The 15,802-nt window shown below is 36.4% G+C and overlaps 1 protein-coding gene across 4 annotated transcripts in view; it reads right to left on the bottom strand.

The window, feature by feature from the left end:
* Positions 1–309: 309 nt before the first annotated feature.
* Atg3 (autophagy related 3) overlaps positions 310–15,802 on the bottom strand; it is a 27,938-nt gene continuing 12,445 nt past the window's right edge. For 2 of the 4 annotated variants that reach the window (XM_076548895.1, XM_076548892.1), the window contains 8 exons: positions 11,952–12,001; positions 10,265–10,312; positions 10,071–10,152; positions 5,460–5,494; positions 5,184–5,339; positions 4,377–4,504; positions 1,956–2,024; positions 310–545 (listed from right to left, as the gene is read on the bottom strand). In XM_076548895.1, the coding sequence (XP_076405010.1) occupies positions 464–545; positions 1,956–2,024; positions 4,377–4,504; positions 5,184–5,339; positions 5,460–5,494; positions 10,071–10,152; positions 10,265–10,312; positions 11,952–12,001 (650 nt within the window). In that variant the 3' untranslated portion in view covers positions 310–463. The remainder of the gene's footprint in view (positions 546–1,955; positions 2,025–4,376; positions 4,505–5,183; positions 5,340–5,459; positions 5,495–10,070; positions 10,153–10,264; positions 10,313–11,951; positions 12,002–15,802) is intronic. The other 2 variants (XM_006975780.4, XM_076548893.1) reach the window with 1 other exon arrangement.

Raw genomic sequence — 15,802 nt, 5'->3', positions numbered from 1 at the left:
CAATAAATCAGGAAACAAATAACCATTCTCAGCATGTTTCTTGGCATATAATTAGCACTTCATAAACATGGACTACAAGCACAAAGCAGATTTGGGGAGACGGCAAGCCAGGGAAAGGAGTAAGAATGAAAAGGAAGAACACACACAGCCTGGTATGGAATACTTTCTAAAACAAGTTCTGACATAGTTATATGTTCAATACCATCCTGACTCTGCAACATCCTCTGACGGGAAATCCTACTACAAAACCTTTTGACAGAAAATGAAAACAGTATTTCTTCACACTCATTTTTATTAAACAAATAAGGCTGGTAGTGGAACAGTTTTTATTTAATGCATAAACATATAAGTCCCTTTATTAGAGAAATTATACTTATTGGTAAATATGGTCAATGGTCACATCTATGTATTAATTCTTTAAAAATCAGAAGCAGTAATTAGGATACACTCTATGTCCTCTTCACTACATTGTAAAGTGTCTTGTGTAGTCATATTCTATTGTTGGAATGACAGCTTGTACAAATTTCAAAAAAATTAGAAGATACCTGAAGATCTTTAGCTAAGGAAAATAAGATTTGTAGATAGTATTGTTCTAAATCCATAGTAATTATCTATCTCTTTTATTAATTTGTGAGAAAAATGTATGATTAAAATCTTATATTGCATCTATTAAAGTCATGAAAATTTGTATCTACTTAACACAGGTTTTCTACAACTGACTGCTTAGCCACCTACTCCAACATCTGAGTTTAAAATTTCTTAACAAGAAGTTCATACATGTCGAATTACTTCAGTATTTATAAGGACAATTTTGTCTGGTTTAAAACTCATGTATATTAAAACTCATTCACTTACTTTGCACCTTTACTGCTTGCAAATTTTCTAGAATTTATACAAACTTAAAATGAAACAAGTATACAAACACTGCAGCAAATGAAAAACAAACCAAAGACAAATACTTCATAAGGGACTATGTAGGACACACAATCAACAACCACAGAATGAGCTATATTGTATTATTTTCATTTAAAAAAATGTTGAAGTGATTTTCTTCTGTTGGACTTAGAAACATTATGAGTTTACTAACTTTCAATAGGAAACAAAATTACTCTATCATGGATCACCTGTAGTATTCTAAGCTGCCACCTAGCCTTCAACATAGAGATAAATGTGAAAGATAATGTACAGCAAGATTCCAGAAATAAATCTTGTTGGACTGAAAGCTCCTGGTATTAGTTGCAGTATCAAATCAACCCAAAGTTCTCCTACAGAACACGGTAATAATACAGAGGTTACCACACCTTTAATGCATGAACAACCTTTGTCTCTCACTGAATGGAAAAATCATAAAATTCAATACAAATCTATGTTCAAATCAATTCAGGCTACCTGGCATGTTGATGACTGATTATGAGTACTCTAATGACCCCTATATGGACACACACATCTCAGGATATGAGTTGTTTAGACATTAATATTAATTTACTCCTCCTATCCACCCCAGAGAACTGCGTAGGAAAGCTAGAATAAGATGCTTTTCCATAGGAGAAAATTTTTAATGTTGTATTTTACTTTTAACTAGCCTGTTTAATGTGAATTCTTTACTTCAGGGAGGCCTCAGGTTGACACAACCTTAACCTTACCATCACCTGATGAGATCACAGTTGTGTGTTAACCTTAACTACCTGACAGAAACACACATTCATGCTAAACATTATGTCTTTAACAAGGCAGAGCTAACGGGCATATAGATACAGTGTCTAGCTATTGAGCATGGCCTACTTTTCATAGTATGACACAACCCAGATAAATTAGACTTTCACTAGGACTTTCATGAATGAGGAGCTAAAACAAATTACAGGTTCTGTCATGAAGGTTACACTAAATTTCCACAACGAACAAACAAAACTCCACAGGAGCCACTTGCCACCAATCACATATACAGGTAAGGATACATATGAACGCCAAGCTCTCCCCCACCTTCTGCAACTGTCTCAATAATTTTCTTCATCACTTCAGCATGCCTGAAAGCAAACAATAAACCTTATTAGCATGGAGGAATTCTATCAAAATAGGTTTTATTCATAAACAAGCCAAAAAAAATCCTATGGTAATTGCTCATGAATTAATTTTTAATATAAAATAATTGTACTATAAAACACTCTTCCTCCATTGCTGAGCCACAAAGACTCTTTCATTGGAGTAAGTATCCATTTCTAAAAGGTATAATCATCACAATAAACACAATGGCATCAGTCGGCTTTCTAATAATGGAGGCCGAAATCACATGGGAAAACTCTGCCAATGGTAAATGTGAAGCTATGGTTGTTTGCTCTGGAAACATAAATATCAGGTTATACAAATCAACAAAAGAAAAAAGCTAAGAGAGCTCCAGTCTTGTGATGGTAAATGTTTGTTGTTATTACTACTGTGTAAGTGTGTGTGAGTTTGAATGTGGGTATGTGCATGTGAGGTCATAGGACTCCAGTCTCTCCTTCCCTAATGGGGTTCAGGCTTGTGTAGCAAGAGCTTTTACCCACACTAAGTCATCTTACCAGCCTCTTATATGTTTAAATATTTATTTAGCTTAGGAAAAAACTGTAACTGGAAGGTTCAATAAAAGCTAAAATTCAGAGCCAAGCTTGTACCTTCTCTTTGTACTAATGGGTGTTATCTAATTCTACTTAAAGAAAAAATTTTGGATTTACAAGACAGTATCATCTCAAGATTTTTGTCCAATGCACACATGACAGACGAAAAACCTCTCCTAGGCTGCAAATTGAGTGACATCAAATTAATCTGATATATAAACTAAGAAACATCAAAAGACAAAACAAACAGCTTTTTATACATTTCCTAGCTTATTCAATGCTATTTCAGGTCTTACAAAGAACCCTTCAGAAACAGAGGAAGTTCTTCGGAAAACAAGAATATATGACTTGCACAGTCTAAGGCAGTCCTTGGAGAAGCCTAAAAATGTCCCCATTTTTTGTATAGGGCCTCAGATTTTTAAATTTTATCTCATCCTCCTTTAATTTAATTATTTGTTTTATTAAAATGTTTAATGTAATTATCAAGTACTTGTCTGTTCTTAACAGAGTAAAACTCATGCCAGACAGACATATTCCCTTCAATTAGCACCTATTAAAACATCAAACTGTGAGAACAAACAGACTGACTCTTAAAAATGAAAGCCTTTAGATAATTTAAAGTTAAATGTAGGCCACCTGGTGCTTATTATAGGCTGTGTTCTCACTACACAGAAAGGGAAGACAGAGTAAATCTACCTAACACATTAGCCCAAGACCTGTGCACGGGCATATAAATGGAGAACCAGAAGAAAAACAAACACAAAACAACAACAATGAACTCCCATGATCAATGAATCCTAATGAATTACTTTTCATAGAAATAGTAAAATGCTTGATATAAATAAGCGGAAAAAGTGAAGCAGGCCTTCCATGAGGTAAAACGTTCAGCAAATAAAGAAACTGTGTAAAGTAGTGGACACCATCAACAGTTTCTGGCTTTGGTGGTTTCTGAGGCAGGGTCATGCTATGCAGCCCAAGATGGGCTAGAATTTGCAATCCTCCTGCCCCAGCGTCCTAAATAAGAGTGCTGGAATTACAAGTGTAACCCACGATGCTCGCCTAAATAAATTTTCTCTTGAAAAGTTATCTAATTTTTCAATGGATTATTAGCATTCTCATGAATTTTTCAGTGAATCAAGAATATTGTTATAAATTATCAATCCAAAGAAACAAGCATGTTGTTTTTTTGTAAGGGAAATTCAAAACAAATCATGTATCTAGGCTCAGCTTCACTTTACTCGGCCTCATGAAAACACACTGACAGAGAGAATGCTAAAGCACAACATTCACTTGATGTGGGAAGGCTAAAGAAAAGACTTGCTAAGCAAAGAATAAAGGGGTGTAGAGACTCATCTCCTCCCACTAACCAACAAGAGGAGATAAGGAGGTCACCCAGAAAAAGCAGTAAGTTAACCTCACAGCCCACACCATGAAAAGATGCACTCACAACATGTACAGCATGTCTAAAAGATGAGTGCTGAGTCCACAGCAGAACTGCCCAAGCTACTGTCTAAAAGGAGAAGATCAATAGATCTATAACTAAACACAGAAACTAAAATTAAGTTCTGAATACTACATTTAAAATAAGTAAGTAATGTTTATCTTCCTTTCTCGTGGATATTACACTAATCATAAAAAGAATATTTCTAAAGATGAAAGAGACTTTGCTTATAAAGTAAATTTTCTGGTACTAATGTTTACACACCCCCAAAAATCTCATGAAGTTTACACATACAAACAACACGTGTTCTCTCTCTTTCCCCACACACATGCACACACCCAGACCTGCATGGGTGAACTGAACACATAGGAGGTGGTGGGAGATGAGGATGGTTTTCAATGGTCACTGTTTTCTTCACATGATCTTGACTGATGTCTTCATACATGTGCTCAACTGTTAAAGGCTGCCGTTGCTGAAAGCAGAAAAAATGCTCTGAAACCACTATTTAAGCTTTTCGCCTACACCTGTTTATCACCTTATATCACTTGTAATTTACAATTTCAGATTATTTAGAATGACCAGATCATTTGAGAAAGGATTCAGAATACTCAGGCTCTGTGACAGGAGCCATCACATAATGTTACAAAGATGCCACAAGCAGGTAAGTTATAGACATCAATTTTATAATCTTAAGAATTTATCCCTTAGGCCCATTTCTTTTTTCTTTTCTTTCTTTTTTTCCTTCCCTTTGACAGTCATAAAACGACAAGTTAAATGAGTTGGTCTTATTTCAATTATACTTTAATTCAATATTAGCAGAATAAAAGTGGTCAGGGAAATTTACATATTCCACAGATGTAATCCTGGCAAAATACATGGAACTCTACAGAGTTCAACTTCTTACACTTTAAAGGGATAAGCTCAGAAGAAAAGAGTCAGGAGTCAATATGCAACATATTGTTTGTGTTCAATACTTAGCAGAGTCATACTGAATCGTTTATTCTAAATGTGAATCAAGTTCAATATCATAAAACTGTAAAACAATGACTTCAAAAATTTGGAAGACCATATATACTCATGGATCTAATAAAGAAACTGGATTAGATTCACCATTTTAAAGCATTTACTTTACATTTCTTTTCTATTTTTACCTCATCATAGCCAAACAACCATAGCCGTGGTGTCTGGTAATATTTGTCATAAGTGATGTACAGATCATAAGTTCTTGTTTGCAAAATAGCATCTTCACCTCCAGCATCAGCTTTAGTTTTACAAGCTTCCACTATTTTCCTCGTGTCTAGGGTAGCCTGTTATACAATAATGGGAAAAAATTCAGAGTCATTAAAAATTATTTTGAAAGACCATTATTAATATTAAAAACACTAACTCCAAGTTCACTCATAAAATCATCTTAAAAATTTACAAACCTCATCTGTTTCCAACAATCCACTCTCTTCATATTCTTATATGAAAAAGAAAAAGGAAGAAAAAACGTTAACTGAGTTAAACTTAATGTTTCAAGACTTAATCTTTTCAGTGTGATATATTATCAGCAAAGTAGTACAAGTTTTTCTTCTTCTTGAAATTGAACAGACAGATTTACTACAGCCTGTAAGTCATTCTAATAAATCCCCTTAGATGGATGGAAAGATAGATAGATAGATAGATAGATAGATAGATAGATAGATAGATGATAGATAGATGATAGGTAGCACTGTGACACCATGACAATGGCCATGATAACTGAGATGCTTACAAGTGACAGCCATATAGCCTACAGCATGAATATGCTGGACAAAGGGATGATTTATATATCATGGATGAAAGACACTGGACAGCATAAAATGTCATCATTTTACTCAGAAAGCATGCAATTTAAAACTTACACCTGTCATTTTTCTGGAATTATCTTTCCATTTAATATTTTCAAGCCTCAGTTGATGGCAGGAAACCGAAACCACTGAAGTCAAGTTATAAGGTAACGACTGCAGCTAGCTGCCTACAGTGTTCTTCAAAGTTATGCATGATTTCAGTTCCACTGTGCCCAGGGGTTCCACCTCAGTGAACTCACAGGCCACTAATGAACCATTGTGACTTTTTGCTGCACCCTTGGAACGCTTTCTTTCCTTGACTTCCACATGACCTTTTTCTGCCTGTCTCCCAACTCGGCTGCTGCTTCTTCAGTGTTCCCTACTCTGCTTCTCTCACCAGATCTACTTAAAGAAAAAGAAGCAGCATTCTGAATACTTTAGTAACCTAAGGAAGAAAGAATTCAAGCCTGGGACTTCATCTTTTCTCTAACACACTGCTTCTAACGACAAGCTCATCAGATTCAAAGATTTCCCGGAATTGATTCCCTGTGTTCGGACATGGATACCTAACTATTTTGCAACTCCACTGGATGACTAATGAGCACTGTAAATCATATATCTAAAACTGACCTGACTCCTTTAATGCAAATTACTCTCAGTTAATGGCATTTCTCCAAACATTCAGTCAAAATTGATTTAGTCACATTTGACTACCCTGCCTTCACATTTCATATCTAATCCAGCATCAAATCTCTTTGATCCTACCCTCAAAATATTCCCAGAATTTTGTTCTCACTGCTACCAATATTAAGATCCTAGATTAACTTACCATTATTTATTTTTTTATTTTATTTTAGTTTGGCAATGTTATCAAAAAGAGCTTCCTGCTGTCTTTTCCCTTTCACTACTGCCTATTCTTGGTTGTCAATTTGACTACATCTGGAGTTAACGAAAACCCAAATGGCTGGGCACACTTGTGAGGGATTTTTTTTTTTTTCTTAATTAAATCATTTGAAGTGAAAAGACTCACTTCTTCTAACCCAGATCTTTGAGGTAAGAGGATGCACCTCTAATGTGGGCCACGCCCTCTGCTGGCAGACTATATAAGGACAGGAAGAAGGAAGCTCCTTCCCTGCCTTCTTGTTCTCACCATGACAGCAAGTCCATTCCTTCACTGGCATTACAGTCTACTTGTTCAGGATTCTGGTGTATACTGAAAACCAGCTGAGACATCCAGCCTCATGGAATGAACAACTACTGGATTCTCAGATCTTCCATTCATAGGCAACCACTGTTGGACTAGCTGAACTACAGCCTGTAAGTCATTCTAATAAATCCCCTTTAGATAGATAGATAGATAGATAGATAGATAGATAGATAGATAGACAGACAGACAGACAGATGATAGGTAAGTAGGTAGATAGACAGGCAGGCAGACAGACAGACAGACAGATAGATTCTATAAGTTCTGTTACTCTAGAAAACCTTGACCAATACCACCCCCAATTCTCCAGTCACAGTGATTCTGTTAAAATGTTATCTCTCCATTTTATTTAGAAAATGACTTCAGTTGCTTCTTCCACACTGCATCATCTAGCTCCCTTTCTTTGCGAACTCCACTCTACCTTCTTCTCTTACTTCCTCTAGCTATGGAATACTTTATATAAGCCACACATTTCCACCTCAGGACCTTTATACTCTTCTCCAACATAAATAGCCTGTCCACTCCCTTCATTACAGGTATATTCTCAAAGTATTTCCCTTAACCAACTTAGTAAAATATTGAAATAGTCCTCCCCAAGATATCCTACTCTCTTGTCTCATCTTTCTCTTTTAACACTGAAAAACATCTAACACATTATATCTTTTATCTATTTTCTGTATTCTTATCTAGTGAAAATAAGAATTCCAAAAGATAGTATCTGTTTTATCTCCAGCACTAAACTGTATCTCAACACATATTTATTTAAAAAAAATAACTGGGAGGGAGGCTGACAATGATAAAGTAATATTTAACAGCTGTGCAGAAGAATAAAAACCTTAGCAGAAGGCATAAAGTTTGCTAAAGGGGAAGAAAAATCGGTGTCATAAAAATCAAGGGAGAAAAATACAAGGATGTGTTCAAAAAAATCAAATAATATGGAGACACTAAATACAATAAGTCTGTATTTAACAAGGAGGTCATACATGGTGATAGCAACTCCTCCATCAATTTTTAAATAGCTAAGATTTCATTTCTATGAAAGATCTCGTAAGAATGAAACAGAGCCGGCTAGAGAGGTAGCTTAATGGTTCAAAGCACTGGCTGCTCTTGTAGAGGACCAGGGCTTGGTTCCCTACACCTACATGGTGCCTCACAACTATCTACAACTCTAGTTCCACAGGATCCAACACCCTTTTCTGATTTCTGTGGGCACTTCATAAACATAATGTACATTCATACATGCAAGCAAAAACATTCAAACACATAAAATAAATGTAAAAAAAGAAACAGAAATTTTGAATATTCATGTGTTTAGAAAGAATTCTATTACTGTTATGCTATGAATCTGAAACATCATCCACTACAGGTTTGTATTTTGAGTGTTTCCCTTCTGATAGCACTGTTTTGGGAGGTTGTGAAATCTTGAGGTGGCAGGGCCTGATCTGTAGAACAAGTCAGTAAGGGTGGGCTTTTGAAGGCTATTGTCTAGCCTTGGTTTTAGCTGCTCTGTTTCCTAGTCTGCTACTATGTCAACAGACATTTACCATATGCTCCTCACATCATCAACAGGGTCAACTCCACCATGTCCTTCCCCTTAATGACGAACTAAAAGCTCTTAAAACTGAACCAAAATAGGTCTTTCCTCCCTTGATTGTCATGTATCATGGTGATATGAAAGGAACTAATAGAATGTTCTGTTAGAATGATTCGGTTTGATCCTTTGTAGTAATGACTAACCAAAATACCTCCTTCCTGCTCTTGCAAATTCATGGTATCTTTTCTCATTAACTGTTGTTACATGCATATATATATATATATATATATATATATATATATATATATATGTGTGTGTGTATACACACACACACACACACACACACACACACACACACATATTGCTTCATCCATATAATGTTACTTATAAAGTAGGTTTTCAAGGCTATTTGTAATGGATAATCAATTGGAGTGCTCTTCCCTAAAAAAGACTATTTCTCCCATTATCAGCATTCCTTAGTTGTCTGTAGCTTTGTGTAGGGTTGAGCCTCATGATCTCCCCCCTCCCATTCACTTCAGTAGGTCTATTGTTGTCCTTGTTCAGCTCACATTTGGGCAGTCATGATGGTGAGACTTTAATATCAGATGGAGCTTCTGATATTACTAGAAGACACAATCTCACAGCAAACTCCCTAATCCTTTGGTTCTTACAATCTTTCCAACCTCTTTGGCGATGTTTCCTGAATATTAGATGTGGGAGCTGTTTTGTAGATGATGGTACTTACCTGGTAACCTGGAGGTTATTTCACAATGGAAAGAACAAAAGGTGATTCTACATAGCTCCAAAGTCCCCACTGAGATTCACTCTCTTACCCAGGCATGATACACACCTGTAATCCCAGCAGCACTCACAAGGCTGAGGCAGCAGAATCATAAATCTTAGGCCAGCCTGAACTATATAAGGAGATTCTGCTTAAAAACAAAACTACGGGAGCTGGAGAGATGGCTCAGAGGTTAAGAACATCGACTGCTCTTCCAGAGGTCCTGAGTTCAATTCCCAGCACCCACATGGTGGCTCACAAGCCTCTGTAATGAGATCTGGCGCCCTCTTCTGTATACATAATAAATAAATAAATTAAAAAAAAAAAAAAAAACTACTATCTTTCCAAATCTAAAAGCGCAGGACTGCAGTCCTAACACTTAGAAGACTAAGGTGAGAAGAATTTCTGGAGCTCAGATGTTTTAAACCCTACCAAGTCAATTAATGAAACGCTATCTACTGTATCCTCCAGAATTAGATTTATGACCAATGGTCCTAGTAGAAATAATGCTCTCAAAATCATGTTCTAAGTAAAATAGAAGAACCTAAAATCAAAGTGCCCTGATCTGACAAAATTTAAAATAAAACAAAATGTTCACTAGGCTCTTAACTGTTAAACCAACAGAAGAGAAGTCTTAATCCATGTGAATTAACACTATGCCAGAATCAACAGTCTAACGGAAAGAAGGCCAATCTAAAATAGTAATACCTTCCATGTCTGCAGCTTCCCCTTCATCTTCCTCTTCTTCCTCATCACACAGTGCTGAGCAATCTTGAAGTTTTATACTGTCCTTTGAGATTAATTACATTTAAGTTATGCAAGTGTATAGGAATTAGCTCAAACATTAAACACACTTAACATAAAATTTTTATCAGCAATATTTATTTATTTCCTTCACAAACCTTGTGAAGACTAGAAAGCACATGAAATGCACAGTCTTGTTCTTGACACTAGTGATACAAAAGAAAGAAAAGAGACTCAGTCTCCTCCCTCTGACTATCTGACTGTGCTTTGTCTGTGAATAGTTCTACAACTGGGGGTCACTTAGTGATGAGAACACATTCTGGGAATGCACTGCTAGGGGATTTCACCATGTACGACCACAGAGTGTAACTAAGGTGGCCTTGACATTACTAGAAGATACCATCTTGCAGAACCTCCAGCATTAGTGTAGTCATCTCATAAACATTCACAATGAACACAAAGCACAAAGGTAAGTAATGTAAAATTAAGTGTCATCTAATCAGGCAGTTTATGGTCCCTAGAAATTCACATACCAATGACAATGACAAACTCATAAATAAATCACTGGAAGTAACATACTAAGTAGTGTGGTTGAGAAGCATCAGAGGACATTATAATAAGCAGTAAAATCACCTTAGGTAACCATTTAAGTTATTTGAGCCAATTGAACTCTCACTACAATAGTATATACATTTGTAAACATTTATTTTGTGTCCACACGGGTATGGAAGTCAGAGGACAAATTTTAGGAGTTGGTTCTCCCTCCCACCATGTGAGTTCTGGGGATTAAATTCAGGTCATCACATCTAGCAGTAAGCATTTTTACCCACTGAGTCATCTCACAGGCCCAAAACAGTACATTTATGGGTAACTAGTCCATCAGCATTACAAAACTAGTTCAAAGTTATATTAACCTGCCTGCTTACAATTTAGGGAACAACTATACATTTATAAACTAAATACATTTGTAAATTAAAATGAAGTATAAACCACTATTATATTCTAACTTACTAACAATATATGAATTAATCAAAAGTTATCAAACCTTACAATTATAACATTATTTTCAATCAATTTATTAATAATATTGTCTAAGAAAGAATAATGCTAATAAGAGCCTACTTAGGGTTTATTTACCACTAGATAAATAAAATCAAATAGCATACATCTAGTCAAAAATTAGTACACTGCTTCCTCCTTTAGAACAAGAAAGTTAAGCACCAAAATAACCATTACTGTATTTGTTTAAAAATTGTCTTTAGGCAGGCCTGCTGGCTTCAAACAGGTAATTCCAGCTACTTGGGAAGCTATAGCAGGCAGAATTCAAGTTCAAAGTTTCTCTGGGCTACATGGAAAGCTGTAGGCCAACACGGTTGACACATTGAAACCCTGTCTCAACTCAGAGAGTAAAAAAGAATGTTAAGATGTTATTACCAGTAATTTTACAAAAACCAGAATAAAATTGCTTAGAATAGACTTCAAAATGTAATACTAATACAACATTTGCACTTTCTAATCAGAAAACGTACCCCTCACAAATGCTCCACTTACCGATCTACTATTTCATGTACTTAAACTAGTAGCTTATTGCAATTTGTAATAGTTACAAGCCTGATGACCTGAGTTCCATCCCTGGGACTCACATGATAGAAGAAGAGAACCAACAACCCAAAGTTATCCATCATACTTCTACATGTTTGCTGTCACACACACACACACACACACACACACACACACACACACACACACACACACAAATAATACTAAAAAGTAAATAAACAAATATAATTTAAAATTCATATGTATGAAAACTAGGTCATTGACTTTAGAAATGTTAAGCAATACCTTGCTTTCCAGTGTAATCTCCTTAACTGTTTCAGTAATTCCTGTAATGCCTGTTTAAAATTCAGCAGGAAAAAAATTAACTAAAATTAAGCTACAAACATTCCATTTACTTGAATAAAACAATATAAAACATTTCATTAAAATTCTCACAACTCTGAAATAGTGATACATTAACAGAATCTTTACAAATGAATTTTTACAAGAAATCCCAAAGATACCTCAAAAACATCTCAAAAAAAAAGCCAAAAGAATTCTAATTTAATGGTTTACCTGTATTACCATAACTTATCCTATTCAATTACCCATTTACAATTGTTCATTTGAATGTTTTTCACAATACACACTAAAATCAAGAGATGATATGACTTTTATTTACATTTTAATTAGACCTTCACCAAAATCAGGTTTTAGTTATATTGACAAACTATTTATTTGCTTCAAATATCTTGGACATCTCAATGTAGTAAGACCACTCCACACTCTTATGGACCTTTTTACTTTACCAAGTATTTCCATGTCTTATTAATCCTTACAAAATCCACCTATAAAACAGAGTAACAATTCCTCCCTATGAAGAAATGAAGTTGACAGACAGGTCAAATGAGCTGCTTGAGGCTCACAGCACTTAGGAGGAAGTTGGGATTCAAATCCATACAAAGAGACCTTGGTTACTTATTCTCACTGTATTCACTAGGCACATCCTCAGAACCTGTTGTCATAGGAGGGTACAATGCAGATAAACAGCAACCACACCACACCATGGCCCTGCATAACATTCTTGTCCCAAGAACCTATCAGAGTTCTTAAATGGACCGTTTAAGCAGATGGGAAACTCAGTAAAATGAGAGTACCTAAAGTTACTACAGACCAAAAGATCCTAAATTCAGAACGTATTTAGCTCCTAGTAAGTACAGCATATTTTCTTAATTTAAACTGGCATGCCTTTAACATTCCTCAACCAAAAGATGACAAGTTCACCTTCACAAATGGAAGATAGCATACTCCAAAGACCAGCACTACAAATCTTTATTTTGTAACACTTTGGCTACAATCCTACAATAGATATGGTCAATCAAGATGATAAAACCCAAATCTTAGCCAATCAAACCAATAATACAAGAGTATTTACTGAACCCAGAACATAAAAAGAAACCTCATCCACCTGCCAAAATACAGTAATGCAACAGTATACCATTAAACCCAAGCCCCAGGCACCAACTGGAGAAGCTTCTTTCTGCAATAGGAAGCTGTCCTACAGATTCACGATGGTCAAAGTGCAAAGACTACGTGACTATTAAGTGCTCAGTCCTGAACAGGACGTCTTTATCAACACATTCAGGGTTCAAGGAACATCAAGGAAGATGTGGGGAAAAGAAAGGAAAAGCTGGTGGACAGGAAGGAATGCTGAGAGATGCTGCTCTCTGGACATGAAATGGACAACGCACTCATGAACTCACAGAATCTGTGGTTTTCTGCACCAGGCCTACGTAACATTAAGCCAGGCAATCTTAAAGCATGGAGGGTGCTCATGAGGTTCCACCCACAGTCAGTACTACTGTATGATGACTGCTTAGGGAGGTAGAGTAAAGCTGTCTGTCTGTTATGGAGGGAGGTGCCATTGGTGAGTTCCCCAAGCTCTGGTGGATGGTCCCACATCCATGCATATGTGGTCTACACTAATTCAACTCAGTGAGTCATTTAAGAAGAAATGGGAGTGGGAGGAGAGATGGCTTAGAGGTTAAGAGCACTGGTTGCTCTTCCAGAGGACCCAGGTTCTGCTCCCAGCACACACATGGTAACTAACAACTGTTTGAAACTCTTGTTCTAGGGAATCCAATATCCTTTCTTCTGGTCTCCCCAGACACTCCACTGCCTGCACATAGTACAGACATACATGCAGACAAGACACACACACACACAAAATGAATAACTAAAAATGACAAGGACATGTGAATTTTCAAAAAGGACATGAAGATGAAAGGGAAACATGTTGGGAGAAACTGAGGGAGTGGGGGCAGGGAATAGATATGAACGAGATATAGTATACACATGTATAAAATTGTCAAAAAGATAATTTTTAAAATATCATTAATTTTAAAAGTATGGCACAACTGACAAAGGAAAAGAAAGCTCAAATAATTCTAAACACAGTCACACTCTAGCATTGTGATGTTTTATTCTGTCAACCTATTGTAACAGCCAGATGTCTGGTTGTTAATGTTGTAATAGCCAGATGTCTGGTCAAAACCTAATCCAGAGGTTGTGGTAGAGGTACTTTTTAAGAGATGATGAATAAATATTAAAACCAGTTTTAAATAAAGCAGATCATCCTTCAAAAAGTAGGTTGCTTGTATCCAATCAACTGAAGGAGGACAGAGGAAAAGAAGGCCTGGAGACTGCCTGTAACATCAACCCTTCTATTCTGGTGGAAGCTCCACCTCAACTCCTCCTCCATCTCTTTCCCTAACCCCTCCCCCAAAGCCCACCAAACACAGCTCCTCCCCCAGAGAAGCTCAAGACCACTCCCACAGGGTATTTAAACTGCATCCCAGGAGGGGGCGGGGCAGAGAATCACCCAGGAATGATTTATCCATTAAGCCAGGGCTTTTTCTAATTGGGTCTGATCTGGATTGCTGCATCGGCGGAGGGGCCTATCTATAGGGGTTCAAAAACCCTGTCACCTTCCTTGTTTCTCAAACCTGCTGGAGCATACAAAATTCATTTGTCATATAAGCTAGTTCCTTAAAATAAATCTACTTATATTACAGTGCAGTGGTGGTCCTGGAAGGATAGGCACTAGCGATTTAAAATTTCCCCAAGACATTCCATCCAGGGAAAGAACAGGCTTAAAGTCCTGGCTATGGAGAAAGAGTTCACTCAGGCCTGACAATTTATCACAGCTAAATCTATATTATATTAAATTTCCTGGACTTTGTTTCATCTTTTCTATAAGAGAAGGTAAAAAGACATGTTCTCTCCCAGGTCTAGTAAAAACTGTAAATGAGCCCATTCCTATACCCCATGGTTTTCCTCTAACACGCCAGGAAACTTCAGTGTCTCCTGGCATACCTATTCTTACAGCAATGTCAGTATACACCCTCTATCAGTAATATCCCTCTAAAGAACTGACAAATTCAGGGGCCAATAATAGAAAAAAGCAATAATGAAACCCCAACGAGGTGCAACAAGGAAAATTGGCTTCAGTTGGGAGCACTGCCTTATCCTAAGATACAGCTTAAAGTTATAATTGTACAAGTATCTCTAATGAACATCAGAATTTATGCATTAAATCAACTGAAGGACAATACTGTTATTTTCCATAAAAAACAAACAAACAAAAAACGAAGCTACTTGTTCTGTATCCTTAAGCAAACATTTTTAGATGTCAGATTTTTGTAGACTTTTGCCAATCTAAGCATACTAATACCTACTCAGCTCTGTGCACTATGATCCTATAAGTATGTTCTTGAAGTTTAGGATAGTGCTTCTGAAATAAAATACAACTAGAAATTTCTCTAGCTTTTTAGAGGAAACCACACTAAAAATAATCATTCCAGTCAGTCAACAACTACCAATGTGTGCATCTTCCAGCCATGAGAAAAACTAATGAAGAGCACTGAAACTTCTTTGAAAGATGAGGGGAGGGGCTAACAGCATCAATCAGTCAGGGGAGAATGACTGAAGGAACTGATTTAAGATGATGCTGAGCCTACCACTTCCTCTAGGCTTTAACACAAGAGATTCGGGGCAAACTCATATGCACAGGCAGTGCTTTTTATTGTACTTACTTTCTCCTCTATATCGCAATAATGGAAATAAATGAATATTTCAAACTGCAACTGAAGCAGCAG

The sequence above is a fragment of the Peromyscus maniculatus genome, chromosome 12 (assembly GCF_049852395.1).
Source record: "Peromyscus maniculatus bairdii isolate BWxNUB_F1_BW_parent chromosome 12, HU_Pman_BW_mat_3.1, whole genome shotgun sequence".
NCBI lineage: Eukaryota > Metazoa > Chordata > Mammalia > Rodentia > Cricetidae > Peromyscus > Peromyscus maniculatus.
The sequence above is the reverse complement of the archived record's forward strand: the minus strand, read 5'-3'. Positions and strand labels throughout refer to the sequence as shown.